General features: G+C 45.8%; 2 protein-coding genes and 1 pseudogene across 3 annotated transcripts in view; 1 reads left to right on the top strand and 2 right to left on the bottom strand.

Moving 5' to 3' along the window:
- LOC132807989 (uncharacterized) overlaps positions 1–27,055 on the bottom strand; it is a 233,927-nt gene that overhangs the window by 112,334 nt on the left and 94,538 nt on the right. Inside the window, exons 5-7 of the mRNA XM_060821884.1 lie at positions 7,720–7,773; positions 6,852–7,022; positions 5,622–5,813 (exon numbers count right to left, since the gene is read on the bottom strand). Of these exons, the coding sequence (XP_060677867.1) occupies positions 5,622–5,813; positions 6,852–7,022; positions 7,720–7,773 (417 nt within the window). The remainder of the gene's footprint in view (positions 1–5,621; positions 5,814–6,851; positions 7,023–7,719; positions 7,774–27,055) is intronic.
- On the bottom strand, positions 270–11,538 carry LOC132807973 (protogenin-like). Of its 2 annotated transcripts, none has more exons than XM_060821860.1 (9): positions 11,483–11,538; positions 9,068–9,324; positions 7,720–7,847; positions 6,852–7,022; positions 5,622–5,813; positions 4,411–4,534; positions 3,742–3,904; positions 1,546–1,656; positions 270–783 (listed from the first exon to the last, which is right to left on the bottom strand). In XM_060821860.1, exons 2-9 carry the CDS (start codon positions 9,112–9,114, stop codon positions 343–345), a joined length of 1,377 nt encoding a protein of 458 aa, XP_060677843.1. In that variant the 5' UTR covers positions 9,115–9,324; positions 11,483–11,538; the 3' UTR covers positions 270–342. The 2 variants fall into 2 exon arrangements, with proteins under 2 accessions (XP_060677843.1, XP_060677842.1); XM_060821859.1 differs by having other exon boundaries at positions 9,068–9,441; positions 11,483–11,515.
- On the top strand, positions 11,834–26,491 carry LOC132807981 (zinc finger protein 850-like; annotated as a pseudogene).

A 27,055-nucleotide genomic window follows, 5' to 3' on the forward strand; every position in this document is an offset into this window, starting at 1 on the left:
AACGACATTTTTTTTTAAAGGAAGTATCAGCAATTAGATGATGGAATCAAATATCTGATAAATACTGGAGTTTACCATCAGGTACATTGAGGTAGATGTTTTAAGCAGAAAGCCTGAAATATTACTTCTGCTCCAGTGATATACCTTTTAAAATAAAATCAAAAGAAATGTAACGGTCCTTTTCACATTTTTGACATACAGACATTCATGGTGGGTAAAACAAAAAATGTAACATTCACAAAACAAAAGCATGTAACAACCAGGAGTGATTAAAAAACCCAGATTTCCATTCCAGAATGTTCTTTGGCTCACTGCACATTGTCCATAGTACAGATAAATTAGTCAAACTGGATCAGGTAACTCAAACTGGAAATTCGGTGTCAGCATTTTCATGAGTAGTTTTTGGAGAAGGCATTTGACGTACTTCAGGTGGTGCCAGCAGGTCTGAGGTAGAAGGAGAACCAAACAGGCATTGAGCTTCCTCTGAGGTAGATGTGACAGGAACCCTGGCTGTTTCTGTCTGAATAAATGGTCCCAAGGCAGGTGTAGTACATGTGACAGAAGAAAGGTGAGCCATTTCCATTTCCTCTCTAGAATCATGTATCTGCCAGAATCTCCAGTTTCATGACTTCCGTCACTGTTATGAGAATATTCCGCATCGCCTGTAGTGCCAAACACCGCTTGCAATGATATCGGTGGAACGAGTATTGAGGCACCCGATTCTTCACAGATCAAGCCAGTCAGCTGGTAAGAACTCATGCCTCGCCCGTGTCTTCTTACTGGCTGCTAGTAAAAGAATTGCACCAGTTATACTGAGCAAGTATTTCCAACTCCTTTTGTATGATAGGCAGTATAAACTGATTTTATAAGGACTGTTGATAGTGTTGTGGGGGCAATATATATGTACATCTAAATCTGAACATGTGCATTAGAAAACTGATTGTTTCAAAGGAAATACAGGAGGCCAAAAGTCAAGTTTGCAGAGAGGGAAAGCACGTAACAAATTTAAAACAATTAGATGGTAAGAATTGTGTATTGCACCAAGATGACTGATGCACCTTCACCTGCAGGCAGCTATTATTGGATTATTTATAACTTTTTCAACAGATACTTCATTTGGTGATTGAGAATAATCACCCCCAGAGTATACAAATACAGGATATTTGTTAAACCAGGAGAAGCATTTGATTCACAGCCAAATCTACTGAACTCAGATTGATTTTCATATGATGGTAAATTGTCAAGCTCATTAAGTTCAGAGTGTTTCAGATAGCACCAGTAAACCCAATTGTTTGAACTGCAAGAACCACCAGCTGACGTGCAAAGAGGATTAATTTCCATTTAAAAGGAATGTGTTTTCCATACCACAAATTACTAGACAAGATGTACAATGGAGAAACACCATTCAGGCTAACCGGTGCTAACATTCTACATGCATCTCTACCCCCAATAAACATGGCCTTCAATTCCTTTCCCTGTTGTGTCTACCTAATTGATGCTTTTAAAAAGCTAGTCACTTCGAGAGAGTTTGGTTTCAAACTTCACCTGCTTTGGTTTATGCACCTTCACAGATTTCTTAGTTGACCCAAAAAGCGACCATTTTTTCACCTTTTTGTTCACATGTGAAGAGCCGCGAATAATCATATCAGATCCACCCTGTGGATGTAATAGAATACATTCAGATGATATACTTTTTGCTCAATCATAGCTATTATAGAGAAGCAGTATCTTGAGTTACACTTACTTCTGTGGATCCAAGTTCCAGAAAGCATAGCTCTTCCAACCCATCTGACCAATAATAAAACTCATCAGTTTCAGCCACAAGATGGGAAGAACTTGAACTTCATGCTGACTGAACTTCTGTTCGTTTTAACAGCATCATGATATTCTGATAAAGGTTTCCCTGATTTTAATTTCTGCCCTATCCCAATATTTACATTCATTTTCTGGTGTGTAAACACAAGTATAGAGAGAATACCACAATTGGACCAGAGGGATAAATAACAAAATATTCCACCATTATAGAAGTGAAAAACACATGATGAAACAAAAGATAAACACAACTTCAAGGGTGAGAATTTAAGGTTGTAATTCAGATTAGATTAGACTTACTTTTTTAGATTAGATTAGATTAGACTTAGTGTGGAAACAGGCCCTTCGGCCCAACAAGTCCACACCGACCCGCCGAAGCGCAACCCACCCATACCCCTACATTTACCCCTTACCTAACACTATGGGCAATTTAGCTTGGCCAATTCACCTGACCCGCACATCTTTGTGACTGTGGGAGGAAACCGGAGCACCCGGAGGAAACCCACACAGACACGGGGAGAACGTGCAAACTCCACACAGTCAGTCGCCTGAGTCGGGAATTGAACCCGGGTCTACAGGCGCTGTGAGGCAGCAGTGCTAACCACTGTGCCACCGTGCCGCCCACTTGTGCCACCGTGCCGCCCACGGTAAGAGATATTTGCTCTTAACTTGCTTCCCATCTCCCAAATTTAATGTGCCTATTTCCTTCTCTGTAGTTTGTTCTGCAAGTCACTTCCACTCCTTACATATAATTTGCCTCCCAGCTTCTGATCTGTCCTTGCTAAAATGTCCACTTACTGCTACCCTAAGGCAGGCTTAAAGAATATTAGAGATGAGGAGAGCTCATTCTAGCCTCTTCTGATCTGAAGCTGGCATAAACAGCAAACCAGGAAAGTTCCAGGTCCAATCTCCAGTGCAGGCTGAATTAAGTTAACCTATATTACAAGGAGAAATAACTACACTTTGAAAGTATTTCCACAGACTTAAGTTACAGATTTATAAACAACACTATATAAACGAAAAGTAGACAACAGGAAACTGGACGAACACAGCAAGCCAGGCAGCATCAGGAGGTGGAGAAGTCAACATTTTGGATATTAAACCTTCTTCAGGCCATCTCCGATTTATCACCTTCTCCCAGACCTCCAATCGACCCATTGCATTCTCAGCTACCTTACCCCCAGCTCTCTCTCACACACACCCTCTCTCTCAGCTCACTGGCCCAAAAGCCTCATTCCTCATGAAGGGCTTTTGCCAGAAACGTCAATTCTCCTGCTCTTTGGATGCTGCCCTTTTCCAGCACCATACTCTCAACTGAAATATGGTAGGGTGCCAGAAATGAATACTTTCATTGGTGTGTAGTGGCAATAATTATTGAGGCTATTGATAGATTCTTCAAATTCTGCTTCTAATTAAATCCAGTGCCCATCTTCTCAACATAAATACATAAGCTATGGTTTACTATGATTTTGCTTCACCCAATGAGTTCACAGCAATGCAAAGGAGTCCCTGAATATCAAAAAGTAGTCCTGGAAATATCAAAACTCTAAAGTATCCCTGACTGGAATTCTACAATTTCCATTTCAGAGACTTTTTTTAAAAAAAGAAAGTTCTGATGACTGAGGAAACAGCTATAGATCAACACAAGGGTTTAACAATCCACTTAACAATATCAGATGACGCAGTTATAAATGGCAGTGATGGATGAGGAATGGATCTCAGGTCAGAAAGGAAGTGCGAAAAACCTGGGTGACCACAGTCACAATTTAGGAAATGAAACACGTGATTTCTCACAGTTTCAATCTTAGGAATATGCACTAAAGGGCTTCCTCATTCAGCTCAAGAGTAAGCTGCTCGCAAAAGATATTTTCCCCACTAAAAGCAAGAATTAGGGAAACTAGAAATTAAAGTAAATATAATGTTTATTACCTTGGTATCCAGAAAGACATTTTCAGGCATCATTGGCATTAAGGTTTCCACAGTTTGCTGCTCAGTCTGACTCTTAATAAGATGGGTGCCATTAACCAGTGGTCTTGTAACATGTGCCATCTGTACATTTCCTTGTTGCTCAGCCTTGATTGCAGAAGATTTCCTGGGCAAATAAAGTTTCCCATGAAAATGTAACTTCTCAAATGTGATATTTAATAATGACATCTATTGACAAGTATTCAATTCTGACCATATGTTTACATAATCCTTGATTAAAATGAAAAATGGATGAGTCAAGGATATTGTAGAAGAGGAAAAATCCTAATATACTAGTAGATAACCAGTCCCATGTGCAACTTGGATTATTAATATTAAGTGCACCAACAATGTATTTCAGTGTTCGTTTGTATTTGTTTGATTGGTGATCCAACTACAAACTACTAAATTTAAATTAGTGTACAAATTATATCTTAACAGCATCATGCTGTATGGTTAATGAAAGGAATTGCAGGATTTGAGGATGTGGGGTACAAGGCCAAAATGTAACTAAACAATATTGTTTCCTACGCAATTAGATTAAATACTTTTACAATAAATCTAATATAATCATTGCTTTTTAATGATAATACTTGATATATGGTCCTAAAACAGCATGCTTTCAAACAATACCTGGCTTTGCTTCGATAGAGGAGAACAAGTACGCAAATGATGATACAAGTTAGGGCTATGCAAACTCCAACGATAATTCCAGTCATTGACTTTTGGTCCAGGTGATAAAATACATCAGAGTTAACTTGAGTAAAAAAAAATGATAATAGACATTACAACAATTTAAAAAATGCCTCAAATGTCATCAGTTGTAGTGGTCATTTTATCTCAATTCAATTACTGATTTCAGTGGTGAAAATAAAACATTCATGCAGATGTGACAAGAGCTCATTGTTACCACCATACAGTTATATTGAGTATATCAGCATCAATATTAGAACAGAAGCCTCAAATACAAAACAATTAAATGTCAGACCTTTATAAAAAGAACATTTTGTATATTGAAATAATCATTTTTAGAAAAGGTTTCTGCTGTCACCAACAGCATGTAGGATCTAGACAGAAATAATAACTAATTCTTGGACAGAGTTAAACCATATAGATTTCTGTACAGGTATATAGCATGATGACTGGAGGCACAGAATTGAAACATTGAGGTTTTGCTACAAAAAGTTTCCCTCTAGCTCTTACCAACACTATGTCCCAGTCAGACTGCCTTCAGATTATTTCAAGGCTGCTTTATTTCCCTATCACAGTGATGTTAAAAAGGTGGAGATTTACTTCTGCACAGTCAGCACAAAATTAAAGTTGAAGCTGTTGTGGTTCTGTTCGCCGAGCTGGGAATTTGTGTTACAGACGTTTCGTCCCTTGTCTAGGTGACATCCTCAGTGCTTGGGAGCCTCCTGTGAAGCGCTTCTGTGATCTTTCCTCCAGCAAAATGCTGGAGGAAAGATCACAGAAGCGCTTCACAGGAGGCTCCCAAGCACTGAGAATGTCACTTAGACAGGGGACGAAACGTCTGCAACACAAATTCCCAGCTCGGCGAACAGAACCACAACAACGAGCACCTGAGCTACAAATCTTCTCCCAAACTTTAAAAGTTGAAGCTATTACACATGCAATAAGTTCTCAAGCGTAATTGTTATTTCCAGTGAGATAATATGAAGTCCAACCTCTGATTTAGATTGTTCGGTTGAGATTCTTTGTAGCCATTCTAACAGCATTTCACTGACAAGTAGGCCCAATGAGTCGACCTTTCGAGAAATCTCAACAGAAAGGCCTAAGCCATTACATTAGTTACACACATGCCGATTGGCAAACCGTTAACTGACCTTTGGCATCTCCACTACTGCGAGAGTCAGACCACTTAGGCCCCTGGCTAAAGTATATAGTTTCCTTCACAGGGATTGCTAGCTCTACAGCATTTGAAAAGGGTCCTTCTCCTACTTCATTAGATGCAGATATCTGAATGAGATAGACATTTCCTGGAAGGAGGTTCTCCAACAAAGCCATAGTAATTGTTCCTAAAAACAAAAATGACAATAATGGATCAACAATTTGTGAGCACAGAATCAGCTTGCAGCACAGCAAATGATATATGGAGATTCAAAATTAACAGATCACTTATTTTAATTTTAGTTTCAAAAAGTATCAATTTGCACACTTCTACGTCTGATACCAATGTGCTGCACCATCCTGACCAAGGAAATGTATCTAATCAACAGTCCTGGAGAATGTTATTTGTTTTCTGTAACTGAACTCAACAGCTCTCTTAGAAGAGACAAGTGTGGCTCTGGAAAAGCACTGCAGGTCAGACCATCGCCACACTTTTTAACTCTGATCTCCAGCATCTGCAGTCCTCCCTTTCTTGGCTTAGTAGAGATCCAAGATTATCTGACTTGGACAGACACTAATGCAATAATTAAAATAATTTAGTTATAAAATATAGTCTTGCATTCAAGTCCATGTCATAGATCAAGAATATTATGGTCTCTGGCACTAAGCCATTTTGCATTCCACTGAGCGTACACTATATCCTGTCCAAGGTCACTGTCCTAACACATTGCTACAGTTTTCTTTTAGTCATTAAGTTTGGATTTCTCCATCTGGGTTTCAACTTATTGAAAAAAATAGGACGGGGACAGTCAAACTAGAAGAAAATTTTAACTCTAATATTAGGAAGCTTTTCTTCAGTGATCAGAAAATGGATTGGATCATGGAGGCCAACATTTTGGAATACAAGTCCATCCAGAAAGGTACAAGGAGCCCAATAAGGTACAGTTTTAGGGCCTTATGGATAAACTAGTTTATGGCTAGAGGCCTTCCTCATCAGTAGGTACCCTTGTGTCACCATCACTGTCCACATGGAATGGAAGCTCTCAAAAAAAGCACAGGTTCAGCTAGCAAGATCTTCCTCTTAGTGCCATATTAGTTTAATTTTATTAAATAATTCTCAGACAGGTACTCTTAATTATTAAAGTTAATGGAACTGATGATTCAGTAGTTTCCAGAGTTAGTTGAATATAGACAAAATAAACGTATGCATACTAGATAAAGCTCACCTTCCCTATGAAGCATTTGCCACTCGCCTGCAATCCAGGCCTTTCTGGAAGCGTAAAGGATGGTATAACGGGTGATAGCAGTGTTGGTATCTTCTGGGGGTTTCCACGATATAAGAGCTGTTCCTTCTTCTATTAATGTGACTTTTGCACTTGAAGGTGGATTGACTGGAGCTGTGGCAGAAATAGTTCATATTATAAACTTAAGTTTATACATACTTCTAATGAACTGGTTTTAAATTCTGAGGAACTTCTTACCGAATCCTTGAAATAATGATCACAATACAGATAGATTTTGTGCAAGAACTAGAATTTTTGGGAACAGAGTTAGGCAGGTTGCTAATTTTCTTTTTAAAAAACAATTTTAGTATTAATTGCAGCTATCAGAATGGCAGCTCAAGACCTTCAACAGACTTCATGAACTGTAAAGACTAGTTGGCTAAATATTTCCTTTGGATGGGGTTATAGTCTATGAATCTGAAAAATTGTGACAAGTTTGCTATTTTCCTGATACTCTCCTGTATCTATGATAAATTAATACTTCGTTCATTTCTCAAATCTGAAAAACATTGCTAAATAGAGACAAAAATGAAACCTTTTCATACAGCACTGATCAAAATTTAGATGAAAGAAACAAGACTTGGAAAAGAGATGCCAATTCATACAGCAGATCAAGAGGGTGCTGATTGATTAGGTCATCATGTCTCCTTTCAACAATGTTTAAGTTCTGTACTACCAAGCAATTACTTACTTATCAAAATGCTGTACTGCACTATGTATTGCCAAAAGCAATGCAACAATTTGCTTTAAGTGGAGTACTATTGGGTTATTTCAAGTTCTGGAAGACTAAGGAGCTTGACACTGTCTTTACCTTCTGGCAACGTAAGCTGATAAACCACAGGGCTCCAGGGGCTGGAGAGTTGGTCTGCATGAAGACGTACAGCAAACTCATACTTGGTGAAGGGTTGTAAGCCGTGAACAAGCAGGTGTGTTTCTGACCTATTTGAATTGAAATAAAATGCAGCTCTAAATATATTGGAATAGAGAAACGTCAATTTTTAGATGGCTTTTCTGACCGTATTTATAAATGCCAACCAATTTTTGACAAATCAAGCTTAAAATCAGCCCATAAGCATTTTGAATTTATTATAAACTTCTAATGTTGTGGAAATATCTAACAAACTGTGGACAAATGTCATTCATCAATTCAACATGAACCAAAATAAGGCACAATTCATTCACATGATATTCAAAATGGTTGATGGTAAAATTTGACACCGCATTGTTCTTACAGATTTAAAAAAAAGGACTTAGGGGTTAAGATTGAAAGTTAAATTCTCTCCAAAGGAATTAAATATACAAGAAGTTTGGAGAACTGTAATTCTATCCTTGGATCAGAACAATATTTATCTTAAGTGATTGACATTAAGTAACCCATAGTTTCAGAGGATTGGATTCACTTTTGACAAATTATCCTACTCCAATGTGGAAGAAGCTTGACAGGGTGATGCTGCATTAAAGCACAAAGATCTATTCAGGACTACCAAATAAACAGGTTTGCAGGTTTAAACTTGAAATTGCTAGTTATGGTCAGTCTGTGGCTGCTGCTATATCTCCCAAGTTCCACTAAGCCAATCCAGAATTTGAGGCTCATATTAAAAAAGATTTAAAAAAAAACAATGGTCTCCTTCAGTGTATCAAGAACATGAGAAGATGTTAGCTTTCATTTATGCAGACTACAAAAAGGAACAAAATTTTTGACAACATTAGCACCCTCTATAAACAGCTGGGGGTGTCAATTTGATGACTTGAAAGAGGGAAATACAACTTTTGCTTTCATGTATAGTTTTGTCAGTTTAACAGTGTTTGACAACTGCAAAGTAATCTTTCAGGATCTGAATCATTCACAAGACATTTCATGCTGGTGGCAGTGGCAATATTGTAACAGTACCATAGCACAATGAACAGACCCCCTCTTTACTGCTTCACAGAGAATAGTAAAAAGGCATGAGGAAAAGTTGATTGACTCTCCAAAGGAAGAGAGCAACACAGCAGTCAAAGTGCTAACAATGTGAGCTTCTCATTTGTAATAAAAAATTAAGTTCAGAATTATTAAACAAAAGCTGGTTTAGAACCATATCTTTAAAAAATCAGAACTGAAGGTTTATGGTGCTTGACTTCAGAAGTTCTATTTAATTAAAAGCTCCACTGATACTTACTGGTATAATAGTAGTGTTATCCCAGTCGAATTCATGTTGCTTGTCATCTGCGTGTATGGCTACCAAGGATAGCTGGTCGTGTCGTTTCGTGGCTAGTTGTTATTCATGGATCCGCATCCATAACACTACTATTACAGGACAAGCCAAACAGAGAACAGCCAGGGAATTCCTGGAGGCATGGCACTCACCCACAGATTCAATCAATAAACACATCGACCTGGACCCAATATACCGGCCACTGCAGCGGACAGCTGGAACTGACAATCGGAAGCGGCAGAGACAAACCACTATAAATGCCGGAGGAAACAACACAGAAGTGCTTCACAGGAGACTCCCAAGCACTGAGGATGTCACCCAAACAGGGGACGAAACGTCTGCAACACAAATTCCCAGCTCGGCAAACAGAACCACAACAACGAGCAGCCGAGCTACAAATCTTCTCCCAAACTTGGAATAAGTAACATGGCTACAACACTATGATATAACTAGAAATAATTATAAATCAAATTTATACAGCCGTAAATAAATACATATTGCACAGTAACACTATGATATATCCCTGTCCAGTATGACTTTTACTGTTCAGTTAAACGAAACTTGAAAGGGTTCAGAAAATGTTAACAAAGATGTTGCCAGGGTTTGAGCTATCGGGAGTGGCTAAATAAGCTGGGGCTGTTTTCCCTGGAGCATCGGAGGCTGAGGGGTGACCTTATAGAGGTTTATAAAATGATGAGGGGCATGGATAGGGTAAATAGGCAAGGTCTTTTCCCTGGGGTGGGAGAGTCCAGAACTAGAGGTGAGAGGGGAAAAGACATAAAAAGGACCTAAGGGGCAACTTTGTCAGTCAGAGGGTGGTGCGTGTATGGAATGAGCTGCCAGAGGAAGTGGTGGAGGCTGGGACAATTGCAACATTTAAAAGGCATCTGGATGGGAATATGAATGGGAAGGGTTTGGAGGGACGTGCTGGCACATCGGACTAGATCAATTTTGGCTATGTGCTTGGCATGCACCAGTTGCATTTAGGGTCTCTTTGTGTGCTATACATCTGTATGACTCTCAATGCTGTCCAGGCGAGTCAGTGATGATATAACAACACTGGACCAGCAATCCAGAGGCCCCAGGCAAATAATCTGGGCTCATGGGTTCAAATACCAGTAAAAACAAACATTGGGGAAATTAAATTTATTTTTTTAAAATCTGAATTGAAAACTAGTCTCAGTCATTGAGAGAATGAAACTTTTCTGAAAACCCATTTGATTCAATAACGCTCTTCAGGGAAGGAAACCCGCTAGCATTAACTTGGTGCTGCCTGCATATGATGGCTCACGTGCTTGACTTTTAAAATGCCCCCTAAAGTCTGGCAATCCTCTTGCCTGAAGGGCAGTTCTGGACGAAAACATTGTTGGCCTTGCCAAAAAAAAAAGCCCACATTCCATGAAGGAGTTTTTCTCGAATGTGACTTCACATCTGCAAATGGGTCACATCAGAACATCCAGACAAATAAGCACCAAAATGTCTGGTGCTGCAAGAGTACAGCAGGTCAGCCAGCATCTGAGGAGCAGGAGGTTTGATGTTTTGGGCATAACCCCGTGATTAGGAATGTGGGGTGGGCCCAAAGGGGCTGAGAGATAAATGGGAGGGAGGTGGGACTGGGGGAAGGGAGCTGAGAATGCTATGGGTAGATGAAAGCGGGGGAAGAAGGTGACAGGTCAGAGAGGAGGGTGGAGCAGATAGATGGGAAGGCAGATGGACAGGTGGGACAGTTCAAAAGAGCATTCCCAAGTTCGAGGGTTGTATCTGGGATTGGGCTGGGGGAGGGGGGGTGGGAAATGAGGAAACTGGTGAAATCAATATTGATCCTGTATGGTTGGAGGGTCCCAATGCAGAGGCATTCTTCCTCCAGGTATCAGGTGGCCTAGGACCCTGCAACCACATGGCATCAACATCGATTTCACCAGTTTCCTCACATTCCCTCCCACCCCCCACCCCAGCTCCAACCCTCCAACTCAGCACCACCCTCTTGAACTGTCCCACCTGTCCATCTTCCTTCCCACCAATCTGCTCCACCCTGTCGCCATCACCTCCCACCCAACCTGCATCTACCTTACCCCCAGCCCCACTCCCACCTTCCTATTTATCTCTCAGCACCCTTTCCACCCCTCCACCCCCTCCCCTCCGCAATTCCTGATGAAGGACACGAGAGAGACACAGAGAGAGACACAGAGAGAGACACATATACACACGCACAGACAGACACAGAGGGACACAGACAGCGATCTAGACCAATGCATCCAGCATATGCACCTTTCCTGAGTTCACCTCCTTTCACTTCACTTCCTACAAACCAACAGTTTAATCCCAAAATGAGAAAAGAAATGGAATAGGAGGAGTGAGAAGAGAGGGTGCTGTACTCACAGAGGTTGGTGCAGTCTGGGGTAACACTCAATCTTCATTCAGAGAGAGAGAGAGCAGCAGGAGCTCATGATCCAACTTCCGCATTCAGACAATGAGGGGATGCTCTGATTGGTAGGAGGTCCAGCCTTCCATCCGGTCCTCCAAGGCACCCCATTGGTCATGCCTCCCCGTTTCGAGGGGAAGGGAGAGAGGTCACGTGGGCGTCACAAAGACCAGCGCGGCGCGTTGGACCAATGGGAAAGGCTGGAACGCCGCACGGGCGGGCGCTCCGTCCAATCAACGCGCGGCCTTTGTGACGACGGCGGTCCGTCGATTCACGTGACCGGTTGCTCCTGCACATGCGCCGTTGCGGTGGGGGGTTAAGGGAAGCTGATGTTATGTTGGTCTGGAGGGTTTCTGTGGCCAGGAAGAGGTGAGTGTGGCTCAGTCAATGAGCATCAGTCAGATCTTGCTGGAGCATGGGGGGAGGTGGGATATTAGGTACAGCAAGAGTTAAAGAGTGTGTGGGATGGAGATTTACAGCTTTTTTAGGTAATAAGTCCCTTTCTGGACAATACTGGGGGATGGGTGATATCAGAAACAGCAGAGTGAGAATTGAAGAAAAGTGTGTGTGTGTGTGTGTGTGTGTGTGTGTGTGTGTGGTGGAGATTTGCAACACTTTTTAAAGTTAAAATTCACACAACTCTAGGTTATCGGAGAAAATGAGGTCTGCAGATGCTGGAGATCAGAGCTGAAAATGTGTTGCTGGAAAAGCTCAGCAGGTCAGGCAGCATCCAAGGAACAGGAGATTCGACGATTTGGGCCAGAGCCTTTCTTCAGGGCTTATGCCTAAAAAGGTCGAATCTCCTGTTCCTCGGATGCTGCCTGACCTGCTGCGCTTTTCCAGCAACACCCTGCTCACCAGCATCTGCTGTCTTTTTCGCCTGGAGGTTTTACTAGCTACCTGATGAAGGTGCAGAGCTCTGAAAGTTCGAACTTCTAAACAAATCTAATGGACTACAACCTGGTGATGTGTGATTTTTTTTTACCTTTGTACACCCCAGCCCAACACTGGCATCTGCATATTGTAACTTGATTGTTTTAGGGAAGTTCTACAGACACTTGGTGGCACGGTGGCACAGTGGTTAGCACTGCTGCCTCACAGCACCAGGGACCTGGGTTCAATTCCCGCCTCAGGCGACTGACTGTGTGGAGTTTGCACATTCTCCCCGTGTCTGTGTGGGTTTCCTCCGGGTGCTCCGGTTTCCTCCCACAGTCCAAAGATGTGCGGGTCAGGTGAATTGGCCATGCTAAATTGCCCGTAGTGTTAGGTAAGGGGTAAATGTAAGGGTATGGGTGGGTTTCGCTTCGGCGGGTCGGTGTGGACTTGTTGGGCCGAAGGGCCTGTTTCCACACTGTAAGTCTAATCTAATCTAGTCTAATCTAGAAACTAGAATGATCTGTTCTGAATTCCTGTTGTGTGCAGGCAGCAATGACTTTTGTAATCCCCTTTTCACAGGATATGAGAAGAGCAGCTTTGCAGGTAGAGCTCCCCAACTGAGTACCATGTGAAGGTCTGACAGAGCCCCTTGATTCGTGGGACAGGAGAGACGTCCCTCTTTCAGTCTAGAAGGGGCAAATTCTTTGAACGTTTTTGTCTGCTTCAGTAGGCTCTTAAAGTATCGTCTTTACCTGAACCACAGGGGCATGTGCCTGAGCCAGTTTGCCCACTGTGGGGAAAGGAAGTCTCAGGAGGCATTCCACGCGCCATGGAGAAACCGTGGAAGTGTGGGGATTGCGGGAAAGGATTCCGCTCCCCCTCCAAGCTGGAGATCCACCGCCGTGTCCACACCGGGGAGAGGCCGTTCAGCTGCTCGGTGTGCGGGAAGGGCTTCAGCGACTCGTCCACCCTGCTGACCCACCAGCGGGTCCACACCGGGGAGCAGCCCTTCACCTGCTCGGTGTGCGGGAAGGGCTTCACCCGGCTGTCCATCCTGCTGACCCACCAGCGGCTCCACACCGGGGAGAGGCCGTTCGCCTGCTCCGAGTGCGGGAAGGGCTTCGGCGACTCGTCCACCCTGCTGCGGCACCAGCAGGTCCACACCGGGGAGAGGCCCTTCACCTGCTCCGTCTGCGGCAAGGGCTTCACCCAGTCGTCCACCCTGTTCTCACACCAGCGGGTCCACACCGGGGAGAGGCCGTTCAGCTGCTCCGTCTGCAGCAAGAGCTTTACCCAATCGTCCACCCTGCTGACCCACCAGCGGATCCACACCGGGGAGGGGGCCTTCACCTGCTCCGAGTGCAGGAAGGCCTTCACTAAGTCGGTGAAACTGAAGTCCCACCAGCGGGTCCACACCAGGAAGCGGCCCTTCACTTGCTCCGTCTGCGACAAGGGCTTCGCCCGCTCGTCCGACCTGCTAACCCACCAGCGGGTCCACACCGGGGATAGGCCGTTCAGCTGCTCGGTCTGCGGCAAGAGCTTTACCCGCTCGTCCGACCTGCTAACCCACCAGCGGGTCCACACCGGGGAGAGGCCGTTCAGCTGCTCGGTCTGCGGCAAGAGCTTTTCCCGCTCGTCCAACCTGCTGACCCACGAGCGGCTCCACACCGGGGAGCGGCCCTTCACCTGCTCCATCTGCGGCAAGGGCTTCACCCGCTCGTCGCACCTGCTGCGGCACCAGCGGGTCCACACCGGGGAGCGGCCCTTCACCTGCTCGGTGTGCGGCAAGAGCTTTACCCGCTCGTTCAACCTGCTGGCCCACCAGCGGGTCCACACTGGGGAGCGGCGCTTCACCTGCTCAGTCTGTGGCAAGGGCTTCCCTCACTCGTCCACCCTGCTGCAGCACCGGCAGGTCCACACCGGGGAGCGGCCCTTCACCTGCTCCGTCTGCGGCAAGGGCTTCCCTCACTCGTCCGACCTGCTGCGGCACCAGCAGGTCCACACCGGGGAGAGGCCGTTCACCTGCTCGGTCTGCGGCAAGAGCTTTACCCGCTCGTCCGACCTGCTGGCCCACCAGCGGGTCCACACCGGGGAGAGGCCGTTCAGCTGCTCGGTCTGCGGCAAGAGCTTCACCCGCTCGTTCAACCTGCTGGCCCACCAGCGGGTCCACACTGGGTAGCGGCCCTTCACCTGCCTGGTCTGCGGCAAGGGCTTCCCCCATTCGTCCGGCCTCCAGATCCACCAGTGGGTCCACACGGGGGAACATCCTTCCGATAGACCAGAAGTGCACATAATACAGAGAAACTTCGATTATCCAGAATTAGATGAACCAGCACGGTGGCTCAGTGGTTAGCGCTGCTACCTCACAGTACCAGGGACCCAGGTTTCATTCCTGCCTCAGGCGACAGACTGTGTGGAGTTTGCACATTCTCCCCGCGTCTGCGTGGGTTTCCTCCTAGTGCTCCGGTTCCGTCCCACAGTCCAAAGATGTGCAGGTCAGGGTGAATTGGCCATGCTAAATTGCCCGTCGTGTTAGGTATATTAGTCAGAGGGAAATGGGTCTGGGTGGGTTACTCTTCGGAGGCTCAGTGTGGACTGGTTGGGCCTGTTTCCACACTGTAAGGGATCTAATCGTCAAGCGACTGAAATACACCCTGCATGTGTCCTTTGGATAATCGAGGTTCCTGTGTATTCCAAAAGTGGCCTAACCAACGTCCTGTCCAGACCCCAACCCCTATACTCAGTGCTGTGACCAATAAAGTGATCTGCAGAATCTGCGGGACTTGCTTAATCCTGGAAGGTAAATCACGTGTTTCTCCTTCTCTTGCAGGTGGATCCAAGCTTTCACTCTCTGTCCCATTGAGTCTCCAGTCAGGTCCTTCAGCTCAACTGGTCTCTCTCAGTATTTCTGACCCATGTGAGCCTCTACGCACCTCCCCTTCACTTGCTCACACTTGATTTCCCTTACAGCAGCATTCCCTTCAGTTCCTTTCTCCCTGACGTCTGTATCCAGCTTCTCCTTAAATGCCATCCACCTCGACCTGCTACTGTGGGGGTCATTCCCGCTGCAGACAGAGGTCTCTCCTTTGTAACCTCTTCAAAAGATTAACCGCTGACTTCCCCCTTCAGTCTTTTCTATTTCTGGGTCTCCCCGCTGTTGCGAAACTTGGAATGGTTCAGAAAAGATTGACAAGGATGTTGCCAGGGTTGGAGGATCTGAGCTACAGGGAGAGGCTGAACAGGCTGGGGCTGTTTTCCCTGGAGCGTCGGAGGCTGAGGGATGACCTTATAGAGGTTTACAAAATTATGACCGGCATGGATAGGATAAATAGGCAAAGTCTTTTCCCTGGGGTTGGGGAATCCAGAACTAGAGGGCATAGGTTTAGGGTGAGAGGGGAAGATATAAAAGAGACCTACAGGGCAACTTTTTCATACAGAAGGTGGTGTGTGTACGGAATGAGCTGCCAGAGGATGTGGTGGAGGCTGGTACAATTACAACATTTAAGAGGCATTTGGATGGGTATATGAATAGGAAGGGTTTGGAGGGATATGAGCCGGGTGCTGGCAGGTGGGACTAGTTTGGGTTGGGATATTTGGTCGGTATGGACGGGTTAGACCGAAGGGTCTGTTTCCGTGCTGTACATCTCTTGACAAGGCCTTGTCTGAGGGTGAAATGTTGTCATTCCCGTTGATGCGGGTGGTCCCCTGTCTGTTGTCCTTTTTGTTTCCTTTCTCGGAAAGGACCTCGCGGACATGGGCAGCGTTCCCGAGCCCCGCTCCGGAACGGGCTGTTCCGTCCTCTTCCAGGCCCCGGGGTGGGGGGAAGGGGCAGCTTGAGTGCAGTGGGAGAGTGGGCCGTTCACCGGGAGGGTGCCAATGGGACGGGAGAGCGGTACCGGTAATGGGGCGAGGCGGAGATGCCTCAGACCGCCAGAAACACTGGGGCAGCTGCTCGCGTGCTCCTTTTGGATCTCACAGCACAGGGAGGCCATTCATCTGATTACCTCCCCGTCTCTGTCTCTCTGGCTCTGTCTCTGGCTCTCTCTGTCTGTGTCTCTGCGTCTGCCTCTGCGTCTGTCTGTCTCTCTGAGGTGACAGCGGATTCCAGCATATTGCTGATTGCTGGGTAAACCTGTTTTTCCTCTGTTTTCCCCCTCTCTCTCCTGCTCAAACCCCTGAACTTCAGGCCGCCCCTGACCTTGTCACTATCAGTGAATAGGGAACAGCTTTTCTTCCTCCACCTTATCTGAACCTATCACAATCTTCCCCACTTTCACCAGTTGTATCTGTGTGTGACCCTCTCTTTCTGTGTCTCTTTCTCTCCTAAGCCCCCTCCCTCACCACATCCCATTTACCCACCCCCTCCTGTCATGCTCCCACTTTCAAACGGTCTCGTTGTGTTTTCACTGCCTCTTCCCCATCGTTTCCGTCAAGCACCTCATCTCACGCTTAGAACCCCTGCAGTGTAGGAGCAGGCCCTTCAGCCCATCCAACCCACACCAACCCTCCCTCACCCAGACCTCTGCCCGTAACCCTGCAATTCCCATTGGCTAACCCACCTAGCCTACACATCCCTGGGCACTATGGGTAATTTAGCACGGCCAATGCCCCCTAACCTGCACAGCCCTAGGCACTATGGGTAATTTAGCACGGCCAATGCCCCCTAACCTGCACAGCCCTAGGCACTATGGGTAATTTAGCACGGCCAATGCCCCCTAACCTGCACAGCCCTAGGCACTATGGGTAATTTAGCACGGCCAATGCCCCCTAACCTGCACATCCCCAAACACTATGTAATTTAGCACGGCCAGGCCACCCAAACCTGCACATCCCTGGATAGTATAGGACAATTTAGCCTGGCCAATCCACCCTCACCTACACAACCCTGGACACTATGGGTAGTTTAGCCTGACCAATCCACCCAAACCTGCACATCCCTGGATACTATAGGACAATTTAGCCTGGCCAATCCTACACTAAGGGTGGATTGGCCATGCTAAATTACCCATAGTACCCAGGGATGTGTAGGTTAGGGTCGATTGGCCATGCTAAATTACCCAATCCTACACATCCCTGGGTACTGTTAGGATAAAATAGGTCAAGGGAGGGTGGAGCTATAGCTGCTGTTTGGGGAATTGAAACTGTAGCTGTAGCTGCTACTTGGGAAATCGAAACTGTTGCTTACGTGGCCAGCTCAGCTGCCAACGCCCAAATGAGCTCAATAACAGGAAACGCCTAGCAAACGCGAAATGTCCTAATAAGGCAATGCTTAGTAGCTCCGCGAAGCTCTGCTTAGCAAAGAGTATATCAGGAGCAGATTTGGGAGGGGAAGGCAGAACGCGCCTTCTCCAGTGAATGCATGGTGATTCACTGTATCAGCTACGATTCTGCAATAAAGCCTGCTTGTGCCAAACAATTGAGCATCTGTTGTCTCTCCTCCTAAAACGAACATGCAAGGACAAATTCCATCCTAACATTTGGTGACTCCCAACGCGGGGAGGAAAGAGATAACAGTTGGCAGACCGGTTAGCAGACAACCTTCGGCGCCGAATCTTATTAAGGTATGGAAGTGCCTGTTACATCTAAAACTTCCAGTAGTTAATTTTTGAGTTAGTTCTTGTCTGCTTTCTGATCCTCACCAACCCAAATTGATTTAACCGGGCCACAGAGGCACAGAATCTTGGCTGGTAAGTCATTTTTTTTTAATCTAAAGTAGTGTAAAACTTGGAAGTAATGAGAGCCTTTGACATTAAAATTCTCCACGTATTTTTAAAATTCTCCTGCGTGGAGGGGTGGGGGTATCACGTGGAACTTGGAATTAATAAACGCGGGAGACGCGTGGAACTCGGTGGTAACGAGGACCCCGTAGCACAGACCTTAAAATTCCTAGAAGTGAGGGGCATTGGGTAAGGAGAGAGACAGAGGACAGAGACAGACAGAAACAGAGATACAGAGAGACCGACACAGGAAGAGAGTGAGAGAGAGAGAGAAAAAGAGAGAAAGAGGGAGATAGATAAAGAGAGACAGAAGGTAATAAAGACAAAGGGGAGAGAAACAGAGAAAAGGGAAGAGAAAGCAAGAGAGAAGGATAGAGAAAAAGGATTGCGAGAAATAAGGGTTAGGGGTAAGGAGACTCGCAGCAGCCAGCGAAGAGAGAGAGAGCGAGCCGATCTGTCCCAGCAGCCTGAGGAGAGAGAGAGTGAGTGAGTGAAAAGAGCTGTACAACTGACAGAAAGTTTAACCCTTTGTGATTTGGTTTGAATGCACATTTTTTTGTTGGTGATTGAATGTTTAAGTTTTATTCCCTGGAGCTTGAGTTCCAGGACTGTTTTAAATGTGATTTTTATGGAAACTTAACATGATTTTTTTTTAAGGTTGATGACTTCTGTTCTTTTAAAAGTCATGACTGCCTTACTATCCGATTCTAACTAATCTCTTTTATCTTTTCATAAAAGCAATGTATGGAGGACAGTTGAAGTTTCAGTTCAACAGGAGGTTGTCGTAAAAACGAAAACTTCCATGGTTATTATCTGTGACCTTGGATTCGGCCATTGTTCATGCATTAGAAGTTTTTTTTTAACTTGAATTGGCAAATTCTTGTAAGACAGCTCTGATTATTTTACGACCTATAGTATTGTAATTGAGTAATGATTGGTCAGGAGTACTTAAGAAAACTAATTTTGGATCTAAATTAGGGGACTAAAACTGGGTGATTACAGTGGATTTCAAAATTGGGAACTGTATGAATTTTACATTTTAAATATTGAATACTGAATAAATGGACGTAAATATATAAATATGTTTACAAGTTAGGAACAGGCTTTAAAGTTAGTCAAGCATGAATTGATAAATTGGTGTTTGAAGTTATGGGAAGCTAGGAACATTGCAATATTTCTTAAAATAAAGAAAAAGGGAAGAACGTAACGACTTGTCCCCTTCGGGAAGTACCAATAGGGGACAAGGAGATTGGGTTTGAAGGGCTTATGCTCGAAACGTCGAATTCTCTATTCCTGAGATGCTGCCTAACCTGCTGTGCTTTGACCAGCAACACATTTGCAGCTGTGATCTCCAGCATCTGCAGACCTCATTTTTTACTTTGTGTGTGTCCCCCTCACCAGTGGGGAGGTCGGAACATCTAAAAGGAAATGACGGTCCTGGTTGAGAATCCGGTAGGATTGTCAGAACAAATTGATCTATTTTTGAGGCCCAGTCTGTATATGTGGGCTGAGTTAATGGCTATTTTGAATATACTATTTACTGGGGAAGAGAGGGGACTTATATGGGGATGCTGGACAGGGAAAGATACAGAAGATAGAAGGGTGGAGTGGGAAAAACCCATTAGATGAATTGTTAGGAGAGGCACAGAAAGTGTTTGTAAAGAGAGAGGACGAGAGACAGAAGCAGAAGGCGAAAATGACGGTCGCTGCGGTTGATGAGGTAATTAGGAGAAGAATGGAACCAAGAGTGAGCAACCAGAGCAGCGGGTGACAGCATGGAGGGCAGAGAGGAAAGGGGATAGGGAGAGACAAGGAGGAGCATTTGGTAGAGGGTTTGAGCGACAGGGGCAGAGATGAAGGTCTCCACAGGCAGGATGCCATTATTGTGGAAGGATAGGGCATTTTAGGCGGGAGTGTCCTGATCTATAAAGGGAAGAAAGAGCCATTCCGCTTATGATTTTGATAACGACGGGGAGGGGGACAACAACTGGCATCATTTCTGAGCAGTCAGGGGTTAACAACCCAGTCATAGATTGGCTGAATAGTACATTCGGTAGATAGGGAACTGTGCTGGGACAGCTGGCCCTTGGTTTATGCATCTCTGTTGCTATCTTTATTACCTGTGGTGGTTGTTGTATACCATGTATCAGGAAGCTTGTGACACGACCGATTGACCGTGCCCTGACGGGAAAGGATGACCCCCACCCGCATACCAGGCAGCGGTGCTGGTGGAGCCTGTGATGGGGGCACCCCAAGGAAAGATTACAGGATCGAAACCAGAGGGAATGGAGGAGCTATGCCTGAGAGAGAAACACGGGACAATATATGATTTTGCTTTATAACTGTGTCACTCATTTCTAATCCTTCTCCTTTAGGGCCTCAGAATGTGAGGGCTGTGGTCCAAGGACCCCCTAGTTGTATATTTTTCCCGTTTAAATTTGCAACAGATAAATTTGTGCTTTTATGCTGCAGTTAGAGATTGTGAATTGCTATATGCCTCAAGACTCAAGAAACTATTGTTCACCCAAGAGATTCCTAGCCATCATCTGGTATTCCTAAATGGCTTCGATTGGTCTCGAAAGCCACTGATCACAGTAATAAGCCAGTTGCCACTGCCCGTGTCCATCCTTAACGTCTGTGAAATGGATGTGGGTTTTTGTTGGTCAGTGAAGAAGACTGGTTAGCCAGTAATGGGTAAGATTCCTCGAGCGAGGAACAACCTAAGACAGGCACAGTCGTGCATTGGCCTTCAGAATAGTGGCCTGTGGTCATGTGGCTTTAGCAGATCCCTGGCCTATGCATCCGTGTCGGGAATCTGATTAAGTTTCTGGCTGGCAAAGCAGCTTGATAGAAGGAAAATCGTGCACTCAGTACATTGTATTCACAGTATTTTGGACAGATGAAAATGCCAGTTTTGTGGCAGCTTCCAGAACCGACTTAACAACAATCCTTTGGGAAGGAAGGAGAGCTCATTGAATCCTATTACAAAAGATTTGACACGATTTCAGTAGTTTAAAATTATTTTAGGATGTCATGATATAATATGACCGATTTTAATGAGTCGTTGTACAATTAGATGTTCTTTGGAAAACAGAATGAAGATTCTGCAGGCATCCTAACTCATCCACTTTGTGTTTTCCCTGGTTCTCTTCCTTTTGTTATCATGCTCAGTTTCACTGTGTTTTTTATCGTTTTGTTAGTTTTGAGATAGCTTTTTTTTAGTTGTTTTCTTTAAAAGAAATAACCTAGAATTGCCTACTAATTGTTAATTTTCGCTTGTTGCTTGTTTTGTAGCGGTATGCTGCTTAGGGACCCCTTCACCCTGAACTAATGTGTCCCTAGAACCGGTCGGCCTGGTTGAGATAACGTGTTCGGAGAAGCCAAAGGGACGTTTGGGGGGCGTCCACCGACACACCCGGCCCCGGTTGCCGTGCGACATTGCGTTTGTAGCGGTATGGGTTGATGTGGCCTCAGTAGAGGCCAAGGGAGGGAATGTTGGGATGTATATCTAATAGGCCTAGGGAGGGTAGAGTTGTAGTTACTGCTTGGGGAATCGGGGGGCGCTGCGGAGCGGTTGTTTGGACTGCTGACCGAAACTGCCTGTGCAGCTGGACTGCTGTTTACGAGACTGAAACTGTCTCGTAGACAGCTACCAAGGTCAGGCAGCACAATGGCAGGCTCTTCTCAGCGTAGCTGCCAAGGCCATAACAGGTGGCTGAGCTGTTGTTTACCAGACTGGAACCGTCTCGTGGATATTTGCCAAGGCCGAATGAGCTCTGTCACAGGAGACGCTTTGTGTGCGAGAGATCACGTGTGCGAGTAGTTACGTAGCTTAGCAAAAAATATATCAAGTGTGGATTTCTGGGGGAAAAACAGAATGTGCACCTTCTCCAGTGAAAGCATGTATTTCACTGTAATCAGCTACGATTCTGCGAAATAAACAACCTGCTTGTGCCAACTAATTGAGAGTCTGTGGTCTCTCCTCTAAATGAACACGCAAGGACAAATTTCTGTCCTAACAATATGAACAGGGCTGTATGTCAAAGGACAGCATTATTTCATCCTCTTCTACCTTTGGTGTTTGGTGTTCAGGAATTCTTGGGTGGAGTGAATGGAGTGGCGTGAATCTTCTACTCAATTTTTTAGTCTTCACTGGAGTCCTTTGACTAGTCTGTATAGTGGTGTTCCAGGTAGTGAGACTGTGGGCCTGAGGGGAGCTCCTGGTTTGAAGAGGAGAACAACAAAGTGCCATTCCTAGATGTCACAGTAGAGCGAACAGTTAAGGGGAACTTCAAACTAGCGTCTACAGGAAACAATACACACAGATCAAATACTTAACTACAGAAGCAATCATCCCAACACCCACAAACGAAGCTGCATCAGGAGATTAATTCAACAAGCCACCATACATTGCAGCACAGAGGAACTGCGATGGGCAGAAGAGAAATACGTATACGTACTCAAGAAGAACGGGTAACAATAAACCCAGTGCGCCATTTTCTCATTGATGCTTCCAAGCTGACCCTCAAATTTGGTTTGTCCCTGCATTCTTTCCTGGTTGTCTTTTTGTGGGTTTTGAAAACTTTCCCAATCCTCTGACTGAGGATAAGAGTTGGGAAGTTATTTTTAGATTAGACTTAGACTTACAGTGTGGAAACAGGCCCTTCGGCCCAACAAGTCCACACCGACCCGCCGAAGCGCAACCCACCCATACATTTACCCCTTACCTAACACTACGGGCAATTTAGCTTGTCCAATTCACCTGACCCGCACATCTTTGGACTGTGGGAGGAAACCGGAGCACCCGGAGGAAACCCACGCAGACACGGGGAGAATGTGCAAACTCCACACAGTCAGTCGCCTGAGTCGGGAATTGAACCCGGGTCTACAGGCGCTGTGAGGCAGCAGTGCTAACCACTGTGCCACCGTGCCGCCCACTATGTTGTGGCTGATAGGACATTGGGTAGACCACTTGGAATATTGTGTGTAATTCTGGTCTCGCTCCTATCAGAATGATGTTGTGAAACTTCAAAGGGTTCAGAACACATTTAAAACGATGTTGTCAGGGTTTGAGGTGAATGGGCTGGGCTGTATTTCCTTGTGCACCAGAGGCTGAGGGGTGACTGAGAGTCATTAATAAAATCATGAGAGGCATGGATAGGGTAAATAGACAAGGACATTTCCCTGGGTGAGAGAGTCCAGAACCAAAGGGCAAAAGGTTTAGAGTGGAGGAGGGCAAGATTTGAAAGGGTCTTAAGGAGTAACCTTTTCATGCAGAGAGTGGTGTGTGGAAGGAATGAGCTGCCAGAGGAAGTGGTGGATGTTGATACAGCTATGACATTTAAAAGGCATCTGGATAGGTATATGAATAGGAAAGGTTTAGAGGGATACGGGTAAGTGCTGGCAAATGGGACTAGATTAGGCCAGGATATCTGGATGGCCCGAAGGGGCTGTTCTGTGCTGTAAATCTGACTCTGGCTTGCCACGAACATTTGCCATGTCCGTATGTTTAGTTTCCCTCGGGTTGTCTGTGTCAATGTCTTGATGTCTCATTCCACCCACCACATACCACCACCCCACCACCACCCACCACAGGGACGATAACCAATTCATGTCTGTTTTTCTTTTTATCAAGAAGCTGTATTGCAGGTTCAACCTGAATTTACACTTCTTTTGCTTCCCAAAATCAGATTGCTCACTCTCAACAATATCCTGAAAGATATTAACTTTCACGTGGTGTTATCCAAAATTCTCGGATGTCAGTCCTGACGTTTTTGCTTTTTCTGTCCCTGTAAGATCCTGAATCAGCAACTTCAGGAGAATTAATTTGAGCGGAGTGAGAATGGAGTAGGAGGAGAGAGAGTGGGATGCTTTCAATTTTGTGGAACAGCAAAAGAAAAAAATGTTCTGCAGAAAGTGGAGGAGCTTGTTCTGAATTTCTACCCTGGCCTGAGCGTGATGACTTTTGTAATCTCTTTTTCCAGAGTATTTGAAGATCTGAAGACTGAAGTTTAAAAATCAACAGATGAAGGGCCTATGCCTGAATTGTCGATTCTCCTGCTGTTTGGATGCTGCCTGACCTGCTGTGCTGTTCCAGCACCGCACTTTTCAACTCCTCTCCAGCGTCTGCAGTCCCCACTTTCACATCAATGTCTGACAGTCACTCAATCCATCGGGACCTCCACGATTTTCAACTATGATTCTGTGAGAAGGAGCAAAACATTTTGGTTCCTGTTTCAGACCATTTTCAGCATCAGCGGGACTGAATGAGAGTCTGTACTGTTACAGCACACTGTGTGTAAAGCCTGAAACAGTTATACAGCCAGGAAAGAGGAATTTACTGTGGGCAGGGGCCGTACACGGGTCTGTAGCTGCGGCCATGGTGAAACCAGAGGAATCCCACACTGTGGAGAAACCGTGGAAGTGTTGCGACTGCGGGACAGGCTTCCATGCCCCATCTGTCCTGGAGATTCATCGGCGAAGTCACACCGGGGAGAGGCCATTCTCCTGCCCCAAGTGCGGGAAAGGCTTTACCTGCTCCTCCCACCTGCTGGACCACGGCCGAGTCCACACTGGGGAGAAGCCATTCTCCTGCCCTGAGTGTGGGAAGGGCTTCACCTACTCCTCCCACCTGCTGGCCCACCAGCGCGTCCACGCTGGGGAAAGGCCCTTCCCCTGCTCGGAGTGTGGGAAGGCCTTCAGCAAATCCTCGGACCTGCTGAAGCACCAATGGGTCCACAGAGGGGAGAGGCCATTCAGCTGCCCTGAGTGCGGGAAGACCTTCAGTGATTCCTCTACCCTGCTGAGGCACCAGTGGGTCCACATCGGGAAAAGGCCGTTCTTGTGCCCTGAGTGCAGGACGGGCTTCACCCGCTCTTCCGCTCTGCTGACCCATCTGCGGGTCCACACGGGTGAGAAGCCCTTTAGCTGCTCTGAGTGCAGGATGGCCTTCAGTAGGTCTTCCCACCTGCTGAGGCACCAGCGAGTCCACACTGGGGAGAGGCCGTACTCCTGCCTTCAGTGCGGAAAGTGCTTTACCCAGCCCTCCAACCTGCTGACCCACCAGCGGATCCACACCCGCGAGAGACCGTTCTCCTGCCCCGAGTGCGGGAAGGGTTTTGCTGTTTCCTCTAACCTCGTGGCCCACCGGCAGGTCCACACAGGGGCGAGGCCATTCAGCTGCCCCGAGTGCGGGAAGGCCTTCAGCAATTCCTCTGCCCTGCTTAGGCACCAGCGCATTCACACCGGAGAGAAGCCGTTCTCCTGCCCAGAGTGCGGGAAGGGGTTTACCCGCTCCTCCACACTGCTGACCCACCAGCGGGTCCACACAGGGGAGAGGCCATTCAGCTGTCCCGAGTGCAGGAAGGCCTTCAGCGATTCCTCCGCTCTGCTGAAGCACCAGTGAGTCCACACCGGGGAGAGGCCCTTCAGCTGCCCTGAGTGCGGGAAGAGGTTTACGTTTTCCCGCAACTTGCGGAAGCACCAGTGGGGGCACCAGCGCTCACAACAAGCGGATTCCTCCACTGACACTGCTGTGAGTCCCCCCCAGGACAGATTCTCCTGACAGTGGGTGCAGTGGGAGAGTTGGTGCACTGTATTTGTTTTCGGTTGGACTGCAACCCCATGGTGACTCAGGGGTGGCATGGTGACTCAGTGATTAGCACTGCTGCCTCATGGCACCAGGAACCAAGGATCAATTCCACCCTTGGGGCAACTGTCTGTGTGGAGTTTGTGGAGGGTAGGAGAATGGATGAGATAAGAAACCGCTGCCTTTCTTGAGACAAGTCTCCCGGAGAGAACTTGCTGACTGATTGTCTGATCTACTGATCCTCACAGTGCCTCATTGCCCTCAGTTAACTGGAGGAGGTCCACACAGATGTACCGAAGCCCCTCTTTGGACTGTGGAAGGAAACCTGTGCAGACAGGGAAAACATGCAAACTCCACACAGACAGTTACCTGAGGCTGGAATTGAACTTGGGTCCCTTATGCTGTGAGGTAGCAATGCATAGCAGTGTGCTATCCCAATATGTGATAAAATTTGAATAAACCTACTAAGTTATAAATGTGTTCATAACAAGAACTTAGTGTAAATGTTTGGAAGCAAAAGTCCATCGGAATTGTCTTTGGGACGGATCCAAAACTTACTTCATTCATGATTGAAAATACTTTGATCTCTGGAACTGTCTGCCAGAGAGTGTGTTGGAGTCAGATTCAATTACGGTATTCAAAATAGAGGTGGATCATTAAACTGAAAAGGAAAGCAATTGCAGTGTTCAGTGAAGAATAGTACAAGGTACTGTAGTGGACGTCAGAGGATGAGTTTCCTGTTCACTTGCTCCTGTTACCATTTCAGGTTGCTGACTTTTCGTCAGCATCCTGCACATGTTGGGATTTTTTTCTCCTTTCTAGTATCTACTTGAGTGACTCAATGACAAATCTAATTTATGAATTGTTCCTATGATATCGACAGTGCTATATAAATTGTGGGTCACAACATGTCCAAGTGAGGAAAAACAAACTGTTCATCTTAAATATTTATTTTTAAACAATGGAAATAAAATTCATGTTTGGAAAACACACAACTTGCTGTGTAGTAAGATCATCATAAATAGGAATGGGAGTAAATAATTGACCATTGAGCTGCTCTGTCTTTCATTTATCTAAATTCTCTTCCCTGCACTTGTTTTTTCATGACTTCATCTGCTGAAGTGACTACACTCCAAAAGCTTGTGATTTCAACATAGAACTAGGAGCAAGAGTCGGCCTTCTGGCCCTTCGAGTCTGCTTCACCACTCAATAAAATCATGAATCATCTTTTCGTGGAGTATACTCCACTGACCTGCGTTTTCACCTGATCCCTTAATTCTTTTACGTTTTTGAAAAAAATATCTACTGCTTCTAGTGATTGCTGAAGTAATGTCAAATACTTCCCTGGG

The sequence above is a fragment of the Hemiscyllium ocellatum genome (genome assembly GCF_020745735.1).
Source record: "Hemiscyllium ocellatum isolate sHemOce1 chromosome 27 unlocalized genomic scaffold, sHemOce1.pat.X.cur. SUPER_27_unloc_29, whole genome shotgun sequence".
Taxonomy (NCBI): Eukaryota; Metazoa; Chordata; class Chondrichthyes; order Orectolobiformes; family Hemiscylliidae; genus Hemiscyllium; species Hemiscyllium ocellatum.